Raw genomic sequence first — 21,313 nt, 5'->3', positions numbered from 1 at the left:
GTTAAAAATTATAAGTAAATGCATAAGATAAAAGAAAAACTGTACTATACATGGAGATGGTAAAAAGACAACTTCACAAATTACTGAAAATTAAGTGTAAAAACTTACCTAAAAAAATCATCAATTTCTATAGATGGCAATGAAGAAAAAGAAAATCCCATCCAAAATACAGTTAAAGAACACAGCCAGCTGTTAACAGAGAATAATTCATTTTAAAATATAAAAAAATTAAGAGAGAATTCTGGCAGACTACCCTTGAAAACTATTAGTTACCTTGAAAAATAATGCTTAGTCCCCACAAAATGGAGATTCAAACATCTTGAGTATTAAGTGTGTTGTTTAATTACACCAATTTCCAAGTAATTCAGTATCCTTTGAGTGCAAAAACGGTAAAATGTATTTCAAGAATTAGCCGAGAGCCCAATCCCCATGCACACTAAATATCCATTACTTCTTTTGCACGTAACATGTTTCCATTTATGCAGCTCTTTGGCTTAAAGCTCTACACAAAAGACACATACTGATAAAACATGAGGGAAGCATTAAAGAATATTAAAAAATTACACTAACACCTTATGATCTCAAAAAAATACTGGCAATAGAAGACACAAAATTGGCAAGAAAATTATGAGACAATAACAAACTGGAGGAAATCCGAAGACTGTGACAAAGCTGACAGGAAAAACAGCATTAGAACTAAAATATCCAAAACTTTGAAAAGGTGGTAAGACTAATAAATCAGCATGAGTAAGTCAAATTCTTGAAGATAAAGAGCACAGATTTGGAAGACTGGGTTGCAGAAACTTGAACACTGTTTGTTTATAGATTTCTACAGTGACAACAGTCTGAAGACAGCGGTATGATTTGACAGCACGAGAAACACTACTAAGAACCAACACTTCCTACAACACCAGAAAGGTTTCTATCCAGAAGCAAAGGATATATTGTAAAAACTAATAAATACCAGGAAAAGGAGTTGTAAAAACCAGATGGGGAGACAAAAGCATCTCTCATTTATTTTCATACATTTACATTTTGCTTGGAAGATAGTAAAGCTTAACAAGTAGAAACAAAATTTAAGCCAGGTAACAAGGGAACAGTAGAATTGTTAAGTTTTACCACTTTCAAAAATTTTACCACAATCACAAAAGGTGAAACTTTAAGGTATCTTTAGTTAAATTGGCATAAAAGACAGTGCAGACAGTTTTAAACCAATTTAACTCTATCTTGGACTAATTACACTGGGCACAGATTTAAAATAAACTGATATACATGTCTCTGACGAACAAAAGCATTTACACACGGCTTTGCACCATATTCATTACAAATCACTTTCAACACAAGACATGTTGTTATCTGCAACAACCAATAATACAAGGAGCACACGCTTGGGCAAAAAAATGAGGGAGAATGAAGATGGAGCCTTACCTACAGAAGAGAGTTTGATTAGCTTAACTGAAATCCACTAAATCAATACAATCTGCTGTGTTGACGCACACAAATCAGTTTACAGCACGCTAAGATTGCTTTAGCTGAAAATTGATAAGGATGCAATTTAAACTGAACCGATTATGCGGAGTGGAAATTACATTATGCAGGTCCACATCAGGTTTTGTGTACATTTAAATCTTAAATAGTGTTAAGTCTGTACAACGTCTGGGTGAGAAACGGGTTAGAGTCACTAGGGTGAAGTATCTTAGGACGCTCTGGAATAATCTGACTGGAAAACAAGCTCCCTTCTACTTACCAAGCTTCTCTACATTTCACAGCAAGCCAGACCTCAGCTTTGCTTGCAGCTATTTGGCTTTCAAATTAATCCCCAGAAATGGACTTAGGTACAATCTTCATTCATACTAAAAATGTACAGTTATTAACCCATATAAATCAGTATAGTTTGACATTTAAAATAAACTAAGTATGACTGTACCTTTTCAACTCTGACACTGCAGTTTTCTGCACTGCAGAAGCTGTCGGAGGTTCAGCTAAAGACTTGTTCAAGCCACGGGAAGCTTTGAGTTGTGGCATGAGTACGATTAGCAACAAGACTCGCTAAAATGAGAACACTTTGCATGACAAGCATAAATATTTAAGTTTTACACCCACTGCCCTAAAGGAGTAACTTCTTATTTCTGCCGGAGGAATGCAGAAGAAATCGCATAAGTGTACACGCTGTTTAGATTGTTTAAAAAAAATACAATCGACTGTGAGGACTAAAGATTTAAAACTAATCCTACAGAAAAATATTTGGACAAGCGAGACTTCACTAAAGACTTAATCAAATTACAGAATTTGTCCAATAAGGAACCCTGTCAGGATCTGAGGAAAAAAATAATCAACTGTGCCATCCAAGGCTCTCTTTTATAGCATAGCAACACGGTTTAAGAATCTGTGCTTTTTGCTGACGCAAAGCCACTATCATATGCCAATATCAGCCTCACTTTAGGCACAGACCTAAAGAGTTTACTTCAGTCAACAATCCAAAAACACAAGTAAGCGAAGAGTTTTATTTCTGTACAACAGATCACTAGTATAGTCAGGCTGTTTTAACAGCGGAATAGCACGGGTAAGCTCTCAGTTTTCCCTACTGCAAGTAAATAAAAGGAAACGGCCAAGCGCAAGCTTATGGGATTTCGTAAAGTGTAAGTACAGCTATGCACCTTCCCCTGAAGGGCCGAAAGAGAGGTGCCGCAGGGAGAGAGGAAGCGAGGAAGGAAACTCGGAGCCTGCGCGGGAGCCAGGGGCTGCACCCGGGGGCAGCGGCTTTGGGCTCCCGGGACGCGCCGTGCTCGCGGGCAGCTTCCCGGGAGGAGGCGGGGCCTGAGGGACAGCCGGGCAACAGGCTGCGGCGCGGAGAAGGCGAAGGGAAGGCTCTGCCCGCCCTCCCCGCGCCCGGGGCCCGGCCTGAGGAGAGGAGCTCCCTGCCTGCACCCCCCACCCCCGCCCGCCAGTCTCACTGCGCCGGGCGGGCGCAGGGGGGTGGGAGCCTGCGGGCAGCGCCCGGAAACGGCCCGGCCCGGCCCGGCCCCGCCGGGATGCCCACCCCAGGGAAGGGCACGGCCAGGCCGCGCACCCGAACCCACCGAGCGCTCCGAGGAGACGGGGCGGGCGCGGCGGGCAGCGCTGCCGCCTGTGCCAGGGCCGGTCTATCCCGCGCCCCCATCCCCCCCCCCGCGCGTGCCCGCCGTCACCTAGCAACCACCGAAGCACCGCCACCTGCGCACGCGCAGCAGAGCCGCGCACTCTCGCGCCGCTCGGCGTCCCCCGCCGGCCTCTCCTCCCGCGCGCGCGAGGCCTGGCGCATGCGCAAAGCGAAACGCCCGCGCCGCCGCACCCCCCCCCGCGCCCGCCTCTTCCCACGGGCGCATGCGCAAGGAAGGGAGCCGCCGTTGCCCCCTAGCGGCTCTCAGCAGCTCTGCTCTCGGGCCGCCGCTCTCCGCTTCAATGAATGGGGCCAAGGGGGTGAGGGGGGGCGGCTGACGGCGGCCAATAGCGTGCGGGGGCGAGGCGCGCTGCCCCGAGGCACGCTGGGAGCTGTAGTTCCTCCCGCGCCCTGAGCTGCGCGGGGCGGCGGGAGCCGCGACTACACTCCCCAGGCGGCCGCGCGGGGCCGGCTCGCCCCGCCCCTCCGCGGTACCTTGGCGCGGCGCTGTCGCGGCTGCAGTCGCGCTGTAGAGGTGACCTCGAGGCTGCCGGACCCGCCGCCCCTCTCAGCCATGGTCGGTGCCGCTCCCCGAGCCGGGGGTGCTCCCGTTAGGCGGCGGTTGGGGCGGTGTGATGGCGGGCGGGGGCAGGGGCAGGGGCAGGGGCAGGGGGCTCCCCTTCGGCGGAGGTGGCCGCGAAATGGCGGCGGCTGCTCCCCCTCCTCCTCGCCGGGCGGCCCCTGTAGCCGGGCTGGTCGCGGCGCTGCCGCAAGGCCCCGGAGGATGACTTGAAGGTGCTCTTGGCAGCCGGGAGGAGACGGGCCCAGGTCTCGCCTCAGCCCCCGGGGGAGGCCGCGCCGGGGTGACCTTCTTCCAGCCCGGGGACTTAGGGGTCGGTGTCGGCCCCTGCAATGCCGGCCTGGCAGCGTCTCTGCCTCTTCACTGGCGTGCGGGGGAGGTCAGCTTGTGGTCCCGCTGGGCTCACCCCGGCAGGGCAGAGCGAACCTCCCTGGCCCGGCGCTGGCCCTTCGGCGGCTTCATCGCGCCTTTTCCTAAAGCCGGCGCCTCGCTGAGCCCCGTGGTTGGTGCCATTGCCTTCCAGAAGATGGGGATGCCTGCTCCTTCATTTCATGAGACAGTAAAGGTTTGGGGTGCAGTTCTGTATTAGCTCAAGGGGAAATACCTGTAAAATGACTTCTTTTTCATCCCTGCTTGCTGTCAGAAATCCTGCTGTTTGTGTAGGGTCTCCAAATTGTCAAGGAGTCCTAGTTCTTGTCCTGAGGTTACACAGGTGAACTGGAGTGCTTTGCTTTTTTGTGGCATATATATATGCACAGGCACGAACTTGCACAGAGACCTTGCTTTCCTTTATAATCATGAAAAGTCCCCATGTTTTTCTAGACTTTACATCCTGTTATTCAAACCTTTTCTTTTGGTACTTCCCTATAGAAAAGATGCTTGTGTGGTCTGAAATGTGGCTTATTCTTTCAGCTATATGCTAAAAAATACCAAAATCTGTAAACTTTATCTATCTGAATTCTCCACTCCTGTTTCTATTCAAAATATGAATTCTCAGGAGAGACCACAAGGCAGTAAGTTTTAGTTTGTACTTGAGCTTCCAAAACATTGGCTGCCATGAATTTGCTGGTCTCCAGGAGAACTGCTATTTGAAACTTACTTTGCCCAGACTTTTCAGAATGTCACTGGTTTTTATCTTACTTTCAGTATTCTAATTAGGTATTTGGCATTGGGCAGAGGCTTTACACTTCTGAAACAAAATCATGCGTCTTTTGATGCAACTGCTATTAGATAAATGAAATGGAAAAAGTTTTTAAGGGCACCTGTCTCAAGGTCATTTCTTAAGGAAGGAATTTCTTTGGAATTCAGTCTATGAACTACAGCGCTGCTGGGGTTGCTAAAGTGCACAACTGTCTTGTGGATACTTTCTACCACACTTCCAAATACATTTATTGTCACTGCAACTCTGCTTTATAGAGGGAAGAGCAAAGGGAAAGTTTGTTTGGCAGGCTTTAGACTTTTGAGGAGATACAGTTTAATTTAATGCTTAAAGCATTCTTGACAAGCAAGGTGGGACAGCTTAGTTGGCTTTAATATTCAGGAATAGCATTAGGTTGATGATATTTTACAGGCAGTGAAGTTTATCAGTAATGATGTTTATAGAGGTCTTTTGTAACTGTAATTAATAACTCAAAGTCCATCACTTGTAATGACAGGACACAGATTTTCTCATTCCTACATTTGATAGATTGTGGGTTATTTCATATTACACTTCTACTTGCCTTTGTAACCTGCTGAATCAGTTTTGCAGTGTAGTGCTATTTTCATGTATGGCACTAATGTTTTAGGTCTGCTAGTATTGTCAGTAATCACAGAGATAATTTAGTCACTGAGTTCTTAAACCAAAGTGTGTCCAGGGCAAGGGCATTAAGCCCACAGCTTCCTCATTTGATATTGGAAGCTTTAGTTTTATCTGTGATAATTTAGGAGGGGGAGAACTCCTACGTGTTTGCTGAATTAGAGGGAGAAGGGTATCTGGGGATGCAATGTTCACCTTCCCCCCACCCCTTCCTTTTTATCATTACCTTTACTACTCTTTAAGTTTCCTAAAACTTTTTAACTGCACATTGGCGTATGTGAAAGTGGGGAAGGCTTTGAAACTACATAGTTCAGTTAGATGTCATTTAGTTTGTCCTCTAATTCTTGTATACCTGAGACTGAGTAAAGGTCACCTCTGTAGTTACCACAGTGTGAAAGTATTCTTATCGAAGCCCAGTGCAGGAGCTAAGTCATGGATTAAAGTGCCTGAACATGAATGTGTGAAGCCTACAACTTCCATTGGGAAGCTACTCATTTCTCTCAACATCCAACATCCAAAAGTAGCCTCAGATGCTCAGTGATACTGATGTTTATATGTGATGTAAGTTTTCCAGGGAGAGTTAGCTGTATTTTGTAAGCAGCACAACATTTTTGGCTTGTTAATCTAGCTCCTGGAATCAAGAGAGAGCATGAAAATTTCTTTGATACTAATTGCTCATGATGGGTGCAGGGGCGAGGGGGTTCAGGGAAGGCTTGTATGTGAATCCAATGTACTTGAAGGCTTGAAGAGGAAAAAAAACAAGTAGGCACTACTCTTCCCTTCATTTTAGATTATGTTTCTTCCTCCCCCTTCAGCCCAAAATGGGGGAGGAACAGGAGGGATGGTAGTAAGCAAACATAATTTTTTTTGAGATGGTGGAGCTGAGTCATGACTGAAGGATTTTTTTTTAACAAGGCTAAATGTTAAGTCTGTCTTAGTAAAAAAAACAAACAAACAAAACACCTACCTCTTGCCTTTTTATCTTCTATTCCTTCCCTTTCCTGTTGTTATGTTAAATACTCACCATAATGCTAGTGGATAGATTGACACTTTTTATCTTTAAATCATATTAGCATATAAAGCGCATATAATGGGAAAAATTCTCGTTGACTTTCACCCTTTTGTAACGCTACTTTAGATTGGCTCACAGGTTGCAAAGGAAAAAGAGCCTAACTTCTTAAAATCTTTGTTCCATTCACTGGAAATTCAGAAAGCAATTCACAATTTATTTCAGATACCATATAATTCAAAGAAAACGTGTTCTGCTGTTATCTGTGTGAGTTCTGGAGTAGCACGCTTAGCAGGGGATCACTTTTTTATGTGCTGCTGATATGGGATTTTGCCAGGCCACAGTTTTGCAGCACAGTAATTTTCCAGTACTTATTTTCCTAACGTGATTAGCTGCCTTAAAAGAGTGTTCATTGTTCTCTTTACATAAATAAAATGTAGGTTCTCCTTAAAAGCATGCTGAAAAGTTGGCTTTAAAATCTGATACGTATCTTAATCTGTGCTGCCCATCATCATTCAGATATTATGGTACATTTGGATGGTATAACTTCCCTACTCAAGAATAGTGTACCAAAATTAATTTTGAGATTCAAAACATCAATAATCTATTGTCTGCTCTCCTTCCCCCTCCTCATGGAGTTCTGATGAGGCTTGAGGGATGAGACTCGCAGTAGGACAGGTTCAAAAGAAAATAATGCAGTTGAACACCATAACCGGTAGCCATTTAGCCAAATATTTAAAGAATCATTCCCATAATGAAGGCAAAATCATGCTGAGGTCTAAATCTGTGAGTTCAATAGTTTAACTTCATCACTTATGCTCTCATTTTATCTGGTATGTGGTAAAAGGGGGTAGGTGGCCTCATTTTTATAGTCATGTAATGCTAGCTTGATGCAGCTGTGCTTGGCTGGTCACTTTTGCAGAGAGAATACACTCAAGTCCCAAAATGGTTTTCCTATAAATATAGATGACAGGAATGTTGATTGGAAAGGTTCTCTGGTGGTCATCCGGTCTGACCTCTTTCTTCCTCTGAGTCTGGAAGTTGTCCAGTGCAGCCTGATAGCAAGGCTTTTGCCACTGCTCAGTCAGGTCATACATGGGGTTTTTTTCATCTGGGTCTTGAAAACCGCCAAGGATGACGATTGCACGGACTCTCTGGGTACCCTGTTCCAGTGCAGCAGTACCACCTTAATCAAGAATTTTTCTCTTGATTTGTAGCCATTGCCCGATGTTCTGCCATCTGCCACTACTGAGAGGTGTTTGGCAGCATTATTTTTGTAACCTTTCTCAAAGTAGTAGTAGGCTGGTGTTAGATCACCCCTTGTCCTCTACCTTTCCAGACTACGCCCAGCTCCCTCAGCCTCATAGAATCATTTAGTTTGGAAAAGACCTTTAAGATCACCAAGTCCAACCATTAACCTAATACTACCAAGTCCACCACTAAAAGAATTAAGGGCGGAGTAATAATTAATTTCATGTTTCCTGGCTTGGTGGCTGGATTAATTTTTTAATGAGTAAAATTAGGAATCATTAAGGTTGGAAAGGATCTCTAAGATCATCAGTCCAACCATCAACCCAACACCCCCATGCCTACTAAACCATGTCCCAAAGTGCCACGTCTACCCGTTTTTTGAACACCTCCAGGGATGGTGACTCCAGCACCTCTCTGGGCAGCCTGTTCCAATGCTTGACCACTCTTTCCGTGAAGAAATTTTTCCTACTAGAAAAATTAGATTGGAATCTAAACCTCCCCTGACACAACTTGAGGCCATTTCCTCTTGTCCTATTGCTAGCTACTTGGAAGAAGAGACCAACACCCACCTCACTACAACCTCCTTTCAGGTAGTTGTAGAGGGCGATAAGGTCTCCCCTCAGCCTCCTCTTCTCCAGGCTAAACAATCCCAGTTCCCTCAGCCGCTCCTTATAAGGCTTTTTCTCTAGACCCTTCACCAGCTTCACTGCCCTTCTCTGGACATGGTCCAGCAACTCACTGTCCTTCTTGTACTGAGGAGCCCAAAACTGGACACAGTATTCCAGATGCAGCCTCACCAGCGCCGAGTACAGGGGGACAATCACCTCCGTGTTCCTGCTGGCCACACTATTCCTGATACAAGCCAGGATGCTGTTGGCCTTCTTGGCCACACTGCTGGCTCATGTTCAGCCGGCTGTCGACCAACACCCCCAGGTCCTTTTCAGCCAGGCAGCTTTCCAGCCACTCTTCCCCAAGCCTGTAGCCTCGTCTTATAGGACATGAACTCTGGGCCCCAGCTATCTGAGTAATGCTTGCCTGGACCCTCTTTAGTTTTTCAACATCCCTTTAAAACTTAGGGTCCCAAAACTGGACTCAGTATTCCGGCTGCAACCACCAGTGCTAAGCAAAATGCCTGCCTTTGCTCTGCAAACTATACTTTTCATAATGTAGCTTAGTATGCAATTAAATCACTTCAGACTTAATTGAATGTGGAAGATGTTTTGTCCATAATTCAAGTGATCATCTTTTAATTATTTGAAAAAGTGGGCATGGGATTCCAGCAGGCTGGTTGGAGTCTGCTTGTTCCTGTCCTAGCACAATCTGCCCCAGCCATATTGCCTCTAGGGAAAAAGGGAGATACAAAAAACAGGCTTACAAAATATTGGGTTATGAATGTCCTTTGGCATGTTTTCCTTTTTCAATATAACATAACCTTTGGAGTTCCCCAAGTCCTGGTTCTACTTAACAAAATGGACTTTTGCTATATAGTAAGCCATTTTTTTCCCCTTATTTGCAATATAGCAATGTGTCGGCAGTCTTCTCCCAGTCTTTTGGAGTTTTGGGTCAGTTTGACAATGGACAGTTGTATTATGGATATTAGTGTCTGTATTTGTCCACAATGTGGCTTTTGTCTGTGGATTTGTTAAATTGCTGCATAACAGTTTAGTGAGGCAGTAGTTTTAAAGTCCGCTAGACTCCTTGGTTTCAGGCATTCAGTAAGTCTTTGGTTGCAAGTAAGCATTCAAAATGCTTAATGGAAACAGTCTTCAAAATTGAAAGAATCTGAAAACTGGTGAAGCTCATAAAACTTCTGTAGTAAGTTTGAAGTATGAATGGGCAATCTAATGAGTGGGTACATGTTGTAACACCTTACGCTAAAAAGGCAGCATTGTTAAAAGGAATACAAAGTTTTTTCAAACAGATTGTCATTCCTGGCATTTTGGAAGCTTTTCCAGGAACAATTCTTGGGGATATTTTTGCAAGTGCAGTCTGTTTCTGTAAAAGCAAGTAGAGAAATTGCTGGTGGTTCTAGCAGAACAGAAGTGTGATCCCAAGAGCTGGCCCTGATCCATATTTAGGCACACACTTTCATCCCAGTTAAATAATCACAACCGTATTTCTGCAGTAACTTAATTTTTACTGCTCTCAGATGGTGTGAGCCTGCACCGCGTAGCGGTGGATAAGTCTCTGTAACTTTCTTGCAGGGTGAACCTATCAGAGTCCTGGTGACTGGAGCTGCTGGGCAGATTGCTTACTCGCTGCTCTACAGCATTGCCAAGGGAGATGTCTTTGGCAAAGAACAGGTAAGTCTTACACTGAATTGTCACTTGTCTCTGCTGCGCAGTAATGAATAAGCTAATGTCAGAACTGCAGTCCCTGAGACTTGTTTTCTTGTAGACACTCAGAATGGTTTACCAATAGACAAGTAACTTATTCTTTAAGTGGTGAAAATGGAGTCCTGCTCTGTTACGCAGGCTTTCAGTTGTTGGTCATGCTGAAGTTTTTTTCAGTTTTCTGTAAATGGATTTTAAGTCTTGCACAAGATAGCAGTTTCTAGCAGATAACAAGACAAATTAATTTTCAAAACGGATTATGTGCAACTTGCCCTAAACAATTTCTTTCTTTACAGCCTCTTGTTCTTGTGCTGCTGGATATCACCCCCATGATGACTGTATTGGAAGGTGTAGTGATGGAGCTGCAGGACTGTGCTCTACCGCTGCTGAGAGGTGGCCGAAAGAAACTTTTCTTATACCTACAAGATGTTCTAGTACAACTATTGCATTTATGAGTTCCTGTAGCTGGCAGGAAGTTAAGCCGAATATTAGATGATCCTTTCTTGGTTTTATATTTTGTGGAAGATAAATTAATTTAACTTATGCTGTAAGCTAGGAAGAATGTCATCAAATGAGTTCTGTGTAAAGAATTGACTATGCAGATACCTGGGTTTTGGTTTATATCATCTAATCCTGGGTTGTCAGCATGTGCAACAAATTGTCAGATACTTGTGCATTTATGCATTGTATTCTGGTCTAGTGGTAAAATAACAGTGAATCTTTAGATATGCTTACATGCCTTTACTAAGTAAAAATAAAGTCTAGTCTTTAGAAATATCTTCTGCATAAAGACACAAATTGAAAAATTGCTCATCAAGTCATGTAAACAAGTTATGATAAATCTAAACAAACAGACGAAAGAGAGCCAGTAGATGCTACTGTAATTATTACAGCAGTTAAAAAATGTGTAGCTACCAGCTCTTGTACTTGTAAAAATCAAACCTTCTTCAGTTTGAATTGTTAAAGGGAGAGGAAAACTTCATTTGTGTTGATACTTGCCACTAAGAATTTTTTTATAAAACTGAAGAACGGCATATATGCATACACGTGTATAATATGTATGTATACATATGTAGATATATTTAGAGAGAGAAACATGGAAGATGTCTTTTGACATAGATTTCTCCTGTGTTTTCAGAATTTATATCTAAAGCTTTAGATAAATATTTGTGTATAAATACTTGCCAGTAAAAGTTTCTAATCTGTGGACTTAGGGCCAAATGACTATACTTGTGTTTTTGGAAGGGGAAGGTGGTGGTGTTGTCAGATCAGTTTATATAATATTTATGAACCAAAGAATATTCCCATTAACACTTTGCCATGAGTATTTATCTTACTTAGGTGTTTTTTTTTTTCCCGTTTCCTTTTTTTTAGAGGTCATTCCAACAGACAAGGAGGAAATTGCATTCAAAGACCTTGACATAGCAATTCTGGTTGGCTCCATGCCAAGGAGAGAGGGCATGGAGAGGAAGGATTTACTCAAAGCAAATGTGAAAATTTTCAAGTCTCAGGGTGCAGCCTTGGATAAGTATGCCAAAAAGACTGTCAAGGTGAATATAGAAACTGAAGTTAAAAAGTTAATTCTCTGAGTTCTGTAGGGATCTAATAGATTGTAGAATGGCATTGCATAAGGAGGGGCCTGTTCAGTGCAGGCATTCCTTTCTTCTAAGCCCTGGAAAATACACCACAGTCAAGGTTAGATGAGATACAGTATGTTAAATAGGTAGATGATTTAGTCCTTCATTTGTTCGGTGAAGAAGGTGAGTCTTACATTGTATTGCTGTAGTCCACACATACGCTGAACTGGTTACCAGCAATTCTTAAAAAAAAAAAAAAACCCAAACCCAAACTATATAAAAAAAATAAAAAGCAGTCTTCTGCTCATTATCTCTCTTCTCTGGGAGAACTAAATTATCTACATGCAGCTGCGTACTTCATATCCATCTGTGGCTTTAACACAATAACCCTTAACTTCTATATTACTATGGAATTACAGTTGCACAAAAAATTGGCTTTATTTAGGTTGTTTGTGTCTTGGTCTTTGGAGTATTGGATGCTTTTAATTGTTCTCTCTTGGATTCCTTCAGCACAGTTAATGGGATCATGTGGCCGCTCTCCTACTGCTCTTAATCTCAGACCCAGACTCCGACTGTGCTTTGTAACTGACTTTTTAATGTCTACTTCCGTTGCTGATGAACTTCCTACTGCTTCCAAAGACTTGTTTGCTTCTTTGTACAGCTGGAATAAAAACTATCAATATAACTATTGCAGAGTAATGGAAAATTTACTTTCAAAAGGGGAAACAGAAAGGGAGGTTTGCAGATTAGCTTGTGTGATTGAGAGTATATGGAGCTTGACGTTAATCATCTGAGGCACATTAGTAGATGAAGGATGAATAAAAATCAGTTTTCCATAGTAATAAATTGATCTAAGTTCAGGCAATATTTTACTTCTAACTGCCTATGAACACTGAGATAAAAAACTGTTCTGGCTTGCTTTATTATAAAGCAATTATATAAAGCGGTGGCAGCCAGTCTAGGAACTGTTTAAAAGGTGATGGTGAATTCACTGTGGGCTGACTAGTGTGTATGTATCATGCTTTCCCTGTATCTCAGTAGCATGGGGTTTGAAGCCAGGCTGTGTGTCAGTGTGCAGGCCTTCCTAGAAGTCTTGTTCTTTCACACTTGAATGCCAAATTGTAAAGATACCTAGCTAGAAAATATTTTTCTGTGCCGTTATAAAAGACTCAGTGACTATGAACAACACAGATACAAAAAAAAGTCTTGTTGAAGACAACCAAGGTATTTAGAAAACTTAACTTTTTGATAATTTCTTTGAAGGCAAAGCCATGTATTTCACTTGAGGGAGCTGTTTTGCAGAAATAGTTTCTTCACCTTTCCACATTCCCCTTCTCCTTTTTCATTTTTAGGTTGTGGTAGTTGGGAATCCAGCAAATACTAACTGCCTGATTGCATCAAAGTCAGCCCCATCAATACCAAAGGAAAACTTCAGCTGCTTAACTCGTTTGGATCACAACAGAGCTAAATCCCAGGTAAAAAGGGCCTATTCCAAGTAGAATGCTTTCTGTTGTCTCTGCTAAATACAGAGTAATGCTTTCAAAGAAGCCTATGAATTGAGAGGCTGAAGTTAATACAATGGACATCTTTAATTTCCAATTAGATTGCCCTGAAACTTGGTGTGACTGCTAATGATGTGAAGAATGTCATCATCTGGGGCAACCACTCCTCCACTCAATATCCAGATGTTAACCATGCAAAGGTAAACGTGAAAGGAAAGGAAGTTGGAGTTTATGAAGCTATAAAAGATGACAGCTGGCTGAAGGGAGACTTTATCCTGGTAAGATCTTGGGGCTTTTTTAAATGGTCATTCTGTGCTTCTGCTTTCTCCTAACCTGATACGAAATTGTAAACTATGTAAATGACTGAAGCAGGTCTTCCTATCTCACTAGAATAAGTCATCTTCGGATAGCTTGTTTCTAAGTTATTTGCTTTTGAAAAATTTAAGGTATTATGAAACCTATGTAAATACTACTAGAAAAAGCCATTTGGAGTGCTAAAATGATTCAACAAAACCCAATTTTGATTATAGCTTAGGTGCAACTCATCTGGTGCACAAGCACCATTGACAATTCACAATGGTGACTTTTTTGGGCAGCTTTGTAGATGAAGGACGATCTGTTTGCTGCTCCCCACCCACCAAAAAAAAAAGGCCAGCAGTCCTCGCCCTACACATGTGTGCGCATGCACACGCACACATGCTTCCCAAATCTAAATCTGTGGCCTCATCAGCAGCATTTGTGAAAAGTAATCTGATAAGTCTAGAAAACACCTGCAAATGTTTTAATGTATGGTAGTAATAAATAATAATGTAAGTAATAAATAATAATATAGGGTAGTAAAACAAAATAATAGTATTAATTGATCAAGAGTACATGCTACCTAAATGCAATAGAAAGTGAAACAACTTTGCTAAAGCCCTTGATGAACATGGCTCCAAGTAGCTGTACTTTGCTTGGTATTGCAATGTTACAGGCATGCTGACAGCCAGGTACTATATCTTAGCCAAGGCACCTTTAGTTTGGGACTGAGGATGTGTTTTGTCATATGACCATGCTCTGTCCTATCTTGGTTTTGGATATAGGTTATTCCAGTTCATGCTTGTTGCTACAGAGCAAATGATTGTATGCTGGCAACCGAAGTTCATGAGCCAGAGTGTAAGCAGAAACCTGTCCTTGTCCTTGATCCTGCTGTATCTTACGTGGCCAAGGCATGATACTGATTTGGCCTTCTAGGTGCATTGTAATGCTGGTCTATGCTAGAATGCTTTACCTAAGATAAGGAGATTTCGTAATTCCTGCTTTCTAGTCTGGGGTCTGGTTGGCATACAGCCTTGCCAAAACATACTAAAAGAAAAAAAAATACAAGGTTTAAGAAGCTATTCTAATTCCAAGAAGTGCAATTCCTAAGTACAAAATTTCTAAATAGAAACTTGAGTACAGAGAGGTAGGTTCAGCTATCTTCAGGAATTAATTTTATGCACTAAATATTGTAGGGTTGAGACCAGCGGGTAGTTCACATTATATTTGGCAAAAAAACCCTTAATTCCCAGCATTGCTCAGAGACATCTGTTACTGTTGATGTACATGAAGTCTCTTGGTGGTAAAAGCTTGAAATACCTGGTATTGGTATGAAAAAAGCTAGTGGCTGCTAGCTGTAAAGCAGGTAATAAGAAATGAGCCAGCCTCCAAAATACTATGTTCTTGTCTTGGGAAAACTCTTCTAGATTGTATTTCTGGTTTGTATACTATGTTCATTTAGTGATAGAACTGTATCTTGACTGATGAAATTAAAAAATGTTTGTAAGGTGGTCTTTCCTTATGGTGTTTACCAACAGTGTTTAGACCAAGCCAAGATTTTCCTGCTTTACAATTCAGGGCTTTTTCTTAATTGCAGACTGTTCAGCAACGTGGCGCGGCCGTTATTAAAGCTCGGAAGCTGTCCAGTGCAATGTCAGCTGCCAAAGCTATCTGTGATCATGTGAGGGACATCTGGTTTGGCACTCCAGCGGTAAGATGTTGCTCTTGAGTAAGTGCTTGTTTGCCTAATGCTTTGATTACATGCCAGGGTCTTTGACCTCAAATGTGTATGTGTGTTGAGGGGGGAAGAATCTGTCTTTTTCTGGAATAAAGTGTGTCACAGAAGATGCGATATATTGGAAATTAAAATTTTGCTTGCTGCTAGCAGTGAAAAATTTATTTATCCCTTCCTCTTCCGTTTTCAGGGGGAATTTGTTTCCATGGGAGTAATTTCTGATGGCAATTCTTATGGTGTTCCTGAAGACTTGCTATATTCATTCCCTGTTGTGATCAAGGTAACTAGACTGTATTTAAATCCAAGTATCTTCTGCAAGACCTTGTTGAACTGTCATATGACCTAGTTAACCCAGGTTTTAGTATGGGACTGCAGTTGCTGGAACGCAGGGGTTTTAGCAGTCTTTCACAGACAGGACCATTATTCACCATTTTGTAGCAGTTGTCAAATAAGTACTGATAGAAAAGTACAATCTTACACGACTAGCTGGTGGTGGTTGTATTCTTTATCTGAAAACAAAATTAACTTCTGTCTGATGTGTTTAAGGCCGTAACTTTGTTTCTTACACTGCAGAGTTTCTTTCGTGCAGACTGAATGAAGTTGTTCTCATATGGAGGGGCTTTTTGCTTGTTTTCAAACAGGACAAGACCTGGAAGTTTGTTGAGGGTCTTCCTATTAATGATTTTTCTCGTGAGAAGATGGATCTGACTGCTAAGGAGTTAACTGAAGAGAAGGAGACTGCTGTGGAATTCCTTTCCAGTGCATGACTAGGTGATGAGGAAATACCAAATCATTTTAGAGTGGAAGAATCTAAAAGTCGTCTCTAAGTCTGCTACCAAACACTATTACTGTATTCAAGTCAACTGTCTGTGGCAATTGTGCATTTTGAAGTTCATATGCTTACTGGTACTGTTGTGCCTGTTGAGTTACTAGCAAAAAGATTATTAAAGAAGTGAAACTAGTTTGTTGACCAAACTTTATCCGTTCAATACTCGTTGCTTTCTGTGTATGATACAGAAAAATTGTTTGCCTCGGCCTTGGCTACTAACGCACAATCTGAGTTTTGATTAGAATTTGGCACTATTGGAACATTTCCTAGTCCATGATCACTTCAGCTTCCTATGGCTCAACTGCAAATGAAATTAGAATGCCAGTAGTTCTTGAACCAGAAGTTCAGTGACTCAAGTCTATGACTGGACAGACTCCAAGTATATACTGTTCACTCTAGTTATGCTTACAGTGTTTGTCAATAGAAACATTAAAAGATGCTTAATCACATAATGGCTAAGTGTAGTCTGTTGCACTTTATTTGCATGTTTTAGTATGTAACTAGCAGAATTTGATAGTACAACATAAAACCCCCTGAAGACCTATTTATAAAAAAACTGAGGGAAACTAGTTTTAAGAAGTTATTGATGACTAGCATTTCCATTTGTCTTTCCCAGGCAAAATTGCTTTATGTCAACATCAGACACAAAAGCCTAAAGGCAGATTTGTACTCCAGCAGTACAGTTCAAAAGCAGTGTTGGTACTGTGGCTCGGTACTAATTTGACTGTAGCTTCAAAGCTTTTTGTCCCAGGAGACAAGGACTCACTTGGTTAAGACCAAGTGAGGTTAATATACTTGCTTGAGAATTTTTCTAGTGCAGCCTACTAACTCTTTAACTTCAGGAAGGTTCAAATACATTGTACTGTAATTATTCCTTTGTGACCACACAGGTGAATGTTGCTGTAACTCTTCTCCTAGACTCCTGCTTTGTCTGTTCCTACTGTAGTAACCCACCTTATGTAGACTTAAGGGATTTAGACTAGGTTTGTTGTTCTGGGAATTTCTTAGATGTACTATCTGTTTTGTTTTCTAAGCACCTTAAATATTTCCCACCCTGGCTGCAGAGTGCAAACTCTCATATACAATGTCAATGCTAAGTTGTAGTCTGTCCTGTTCCAATATAAGTGTTCCTGCCTTCTACTAAAGTAAATCTTGGGTCTGTCATGTCTGGAGTAATCACATTTCCTTTTTTTGGTTTGTTGTCCTTACATGACGATTCAAGAAGTAGAATTGTTTTGACAAAAAAAAGTCTCTCTCGGAATGTTACTGTGGCTGTTAAGTACAGTGACCGTAATGCAGCAAAGACTTACTATGCATAAGTGGCTGAAAGGGAAAACAAGCATTTCAGAAAATGGGCATGTCTGCTGCAGCACAGGCCAGCTGGAGACAAGGCATAGCAAGTGAATTCCTTGAATGTTTATGAAGCAGCTGTTGCAAAACTTATGCATTCTTACTGTCTTAGGAATAGATAAGAAGTATATACACCGTATTTTTTTTCACTTTTTCTCATTCCTCTAAACCCCTTTGAGTTTAGCTGTGGAGAAATGATAAGAAAATTTCACATGTCTCTCTTTTCATGACAGTTTGGGAACTTCTGCAGAAATGAGGGAGGTAAGGAAAGCTGCCAGCATGATGACTGCCTTCTGGTGTTCCATACAAAGTCGGTAAAATCTCTTTTTCAACATGAACCCAGCGACCGAAGGAATTCCTTTTAGTAATTACCATGCTACAGCTTATTTTAAGTCAACATGTTTTACCATGAGTGTTGCAGGAGATAGCTACAGTGCACACTGTTACTCAGTTTGAAAAGGCTACAGGCTAAGTAGAGGAATGAGTACACATCTGTGCCCGAAAACCATAAATAAGATATGATAAATCCTGCTGCTGTGCAGTATGTTTTGTGCCATACCTACACAAACATCACAAGGTAGGGAAGAAGCTTTAAAAAAAAATTTGGAAGATCTGGCTTTTAGGGTTTTTTGACATTTGTTTTAAAGTAGCTTCCAGGAGACAACTCAGTTCTTGTAAAGCGGTGCTTATAACTCTTGGAGTATCAGAACAATTGCCTAAGTAACCTCAGCACTTGGTAGACTATCTCATGATATGTTTACCTCCTCAAGTTAACACTTGAATCTACATTTGACTCCTCTCATAATATGAGTTTTTAAGCACTGTTTGTATTTCCTCCAGACTTCTGTGAAGCAATTCAACAGGAAATCTCCCACATGCTCATTCAACGCATACTTAACTACTACCCCACTACTTACAAACTGTCAAACTAGCAAGTGGTGGATATACTTTGTATTCATGTTTCTGAACTGTTTTGTCTTCTGTTCTACTTTCCTCAGGTTTTTCTCTTTATATTTCTGGGAGATGCCCTCCTGCTGCGGTTAGCTGTCTTTTACTGTGGCTTGTGTTACTTTGTACAGTCTGCAGTGTTTTTGCAGGGTGCTTGGCTCTCCTCTTAGTAGGTGGCATATGAAAATATGCACATGGAAGCAAAAAGAGTAGCCATCCACCTTTCCTTCTGCCTTTCAGACTGTTACAGGTTCTAGTACAAGAGGAAACTTGCCCCCATTGCTACTCCAAACTTACAGCATTAAGTACTTTAATCTTCATTGAAATGTTTCTACTCTTTTTTTTTTTTTTTTTTTTTTTTTTTTTTTTTTTTTTTTTTGAGTGCTCATGGCCTGGAGGACATGATGTACTAGATGAGGCTCAGAGAGCTGGGTTTCCTCATCCTGGAGAAGGCAATGCTCAGAGGAGATCTTCTTGTCAATGACTACCTAATGGGAGGGCACAGACAAAGCAGAGCCAGGCTCAGTGCCACATAGTGGAAGGTCAAGAGACAATGGACACAAGTTGGAACACCAGAAACTGGTTTATCAAATCTAAGGGTGATCAAATACTGAAGCAGAGAGGTTGTGGAAGCTTCATCCTTGGACCTGGCCCTGAGCAACCAGATATAGGTCAGCCCTGTGTTGAGCAGGCGTTTGCACTGAATGACTTCTGACCTATGTAATTGAAAGGCCCCAAATATATTCACACCAGCTGCATCTTTTAAACAACTTAAAATACATCGGTATCAAAAGTTATTCTTCAGTTAGTGATGTGTGTATTTTCAGTACGTACTTCCTGTGCAGGAAGGAATGTCATGTTCACTTTTTACTCACTGATTACTTCCCCAAGAGAGCAAAAGTTAGGAGTTGAAACAGCAACTCCCGAATGAGTACATACAAGCATTCTTTGAGAAATGAATCCTGGGGGAAATTAACATTTGACTTGTCAGATCCACTTCTGGAAGGTTTCTAGATGGAGCAGCTGAGAACATTAGGCCTCCTGGCTGAGTCTGTGTGTCGGCAGAAAGGCTCCTATGGAAGACTGGAAACTGTTCAGTGTGACTGGCATGCTTTGTCACGGAGCGCCTGGAAAACGTGGATCCCAAATCCTCCCTTCGTGCTAGTGAAAGCTGTACAAGGCAGGCTGTTAAGCTGATCTCTGTGCTTTCTTGACAGCTTTCCATTCCCAGCAAGAATTCTTGTGAGGGAGAGAAGAAATAAAGCTTTTCCCCGAATGAACAAAAAATTTATTTCAAGTTTGTCTGCCATTGTCATTCTCCTACTGCAGCTGTTTTTTACAGTAACTGCAGGTGAAGCTGGAAACTCTAGCTCTTATAAATGAATCTAAATCAACATTATGCTGATGCTCACCACAGACACTTGCACCTTGGGCGTATCTATAAGGCATCATGTCATATCAAATCAATAGGATTTGAATCTCACTTCACATAAGGGAAGACAAGAAAACTTCTCTGGCAAGTTAAACAGATGCAACATGCTTTCAAAGCACCAGATTTACAAAACAAAGGAAAGTTGTCCTGGAAGAGTTTACTAGAATTATGTCTTTGTTCCTTCTCCTCCCTCACCCCCCATTTCCTGTGGTTTTTTACATTTATATTTACATTTTGCATTCCAAATAGCAAATCCTAGAGCATACCTACAGCTCAGTTGAAATGAAAAGAAGAGCTTATGTAAATACAACTTTGCAACTGCAAATGCTGGTATTTTGTGTTCAAATACCAAGTTTTTTTTAAAAAACATTCCAACAACTTTTTAAGTGGCAGGTTTGCAGAGGAGCATATCAGAACAGAGGCTCAGCAGTCAGCTGCTTAAAATGCTGTAACTGCAGGTAAATAATTTTAGATAAAGATGCAGTGTTCAGCTTAGCCAGAAATAAGCTAATTGTTTTGGGTTTACAAAATATTTTATCATGCATATTAATTTATTACTAAAAATTTAATTGCACAGGTGCTTTCTTTTTCCAAGTCTGCTAACCATAATCATCAAGCGGTTTGTAGCTAAGTGGCAAAGGGTTTACACAGAGACCTTTGCCTGCTTTCTCTCAAAAAACATGGTCATCATACACCTGGGAGTGGTTTGTTGCTTAAATCTATGAAAAGCTCAACTCAAGCCAACTCATATTTGAGGCTCTGAGTATTTGTTGACTCCTGATGAAATACACTGCACAAACAAATCGGTGGCCACCCAGGACTTCTCAGTTGTGTTGTCTTCACACCGTAACGACTCCACTTCTCTCAGTGGCTGAAAGCCCTGAATTCAGGCTACCCTGCTCCCACAGTACCCGCTCCCTCTCTTTACACTCTGTATCGCAGCTGAAGAGCAAAGCTGGGACACAGCAGCAGAGGGAAGAGGTGGCTGCTGCCTTCCCGGCAGATGGCACTAATAGATACATTATGTGCATCCATACACACACACACATGCTCCCTATATCACACCATGATGGAAAACCTGTCTGGAGTTCAAAGGAGCCACCTGCCTGTTCTTACAAGCCTAGACCTTCACTAAGACCTATCATTAAGCTGTACTGATCAGCCATGCAAGATTTTATTGTAGCAGGCAACTAATAATAGTTGGGAAGAAAGTGAGATTTCATTTGTTATCAGCAGTACCAGGGCCAGGACATACCTGTGTGGGTAATTCCAGCAGAGCAGCTCAGGTCGGCTTCACTGAGCTGCTAACCAGTGGCTGAGCTGTGCATCCTTTAGCGTTGGGGCGCTCAGCAGCAGCAGTGCACATGTACACATGCAAAGGCAAAATACCGAAGCTAAGTCAAAGGCTGAGAAAATATTAATTTCAGTTTGCTAAACTTTGGGCTCTGTTTTTTTAAACCAAGTCAGCATTTGTAAAGCGACAGATTTGTGCTTTCCAGAGATCCAGTGTAGCCCACCGTTGTGAATTTTTCA

General features: G+C 41.8%; 1 protein-coding gene across 1 annotated transcript; it reads left to right on the top strand.

The window, feature by feature from the left end:
* Window positions 1-3,685: 3,685 nt before the first annotated feature.
* MDH1 (malate dehydrogenase 1) lies at window positions 3,686-16,014 on the top strand. The gene is made up of 9 exons (XM_075707724.1): window positions 3,686-3,716; window positions 9,982-10,080; window positions 10,407-10,503; window positions 11,485-11,660; window positions 13,040-13,162; window positions 13,291-13,467; window positions 15,084-15,197; window positions 15,412-15,501; window positions 15,863-16,014. Exons 1-9 carry the CDS (start codon window positions 3,714-3,716, stop codon window positions 15,986-15,988), a joined length of 1,005 nt encoding a protein of 334 aa, XP_075563839.1. The 5' UTR covers window positions 3,686-3,713; the 3' UTR covers window positions 15,989-16,014.
* The last annotated feature ends 5,299 nt before the right edge of the window (window positions 16,015-21,313 follow it).

The sequence above is a fragment of the Pelecanus crispus genome, chromosome 3, assembly GCF_030463565.1.
Source record: "Pelecanus crispus isolate bPelCri1 chromosome 3, bPelCri1.pri, whole genome shotgun sequence".
In the NCBI taxonomy this organism is placed as follows: domain Eukaryota; kingdom Metazoa; phylum Chordata; class Aves; order Pelecaniformes; family Pelecanidae; genus Pelecanus; species Pelecanus crispus.
Note: the sequence above shows the minus strand (reverse complement) of the source record. Positions and strands in the feature narration are given on the sequence as shown.

Coding starts and splice junctions, on each gene's coding strand:
- MDH1 (XM_075707724.1), top strand. Junction 10,504..11,484: donor TGCTCTACCGCTGCTGAGAG/GTGGCCGAAAGA, acceptor CCTTTTTTTTAG/AGGTCATTCCAACAGACAAG. Junction 11,661..13,039: donor ATGCCAAAAAGACTGTCAAG/GTGAATATAGAA, acceptor TTTCATTTTTAG/GTTGTGGTAGTTGGGAATCC.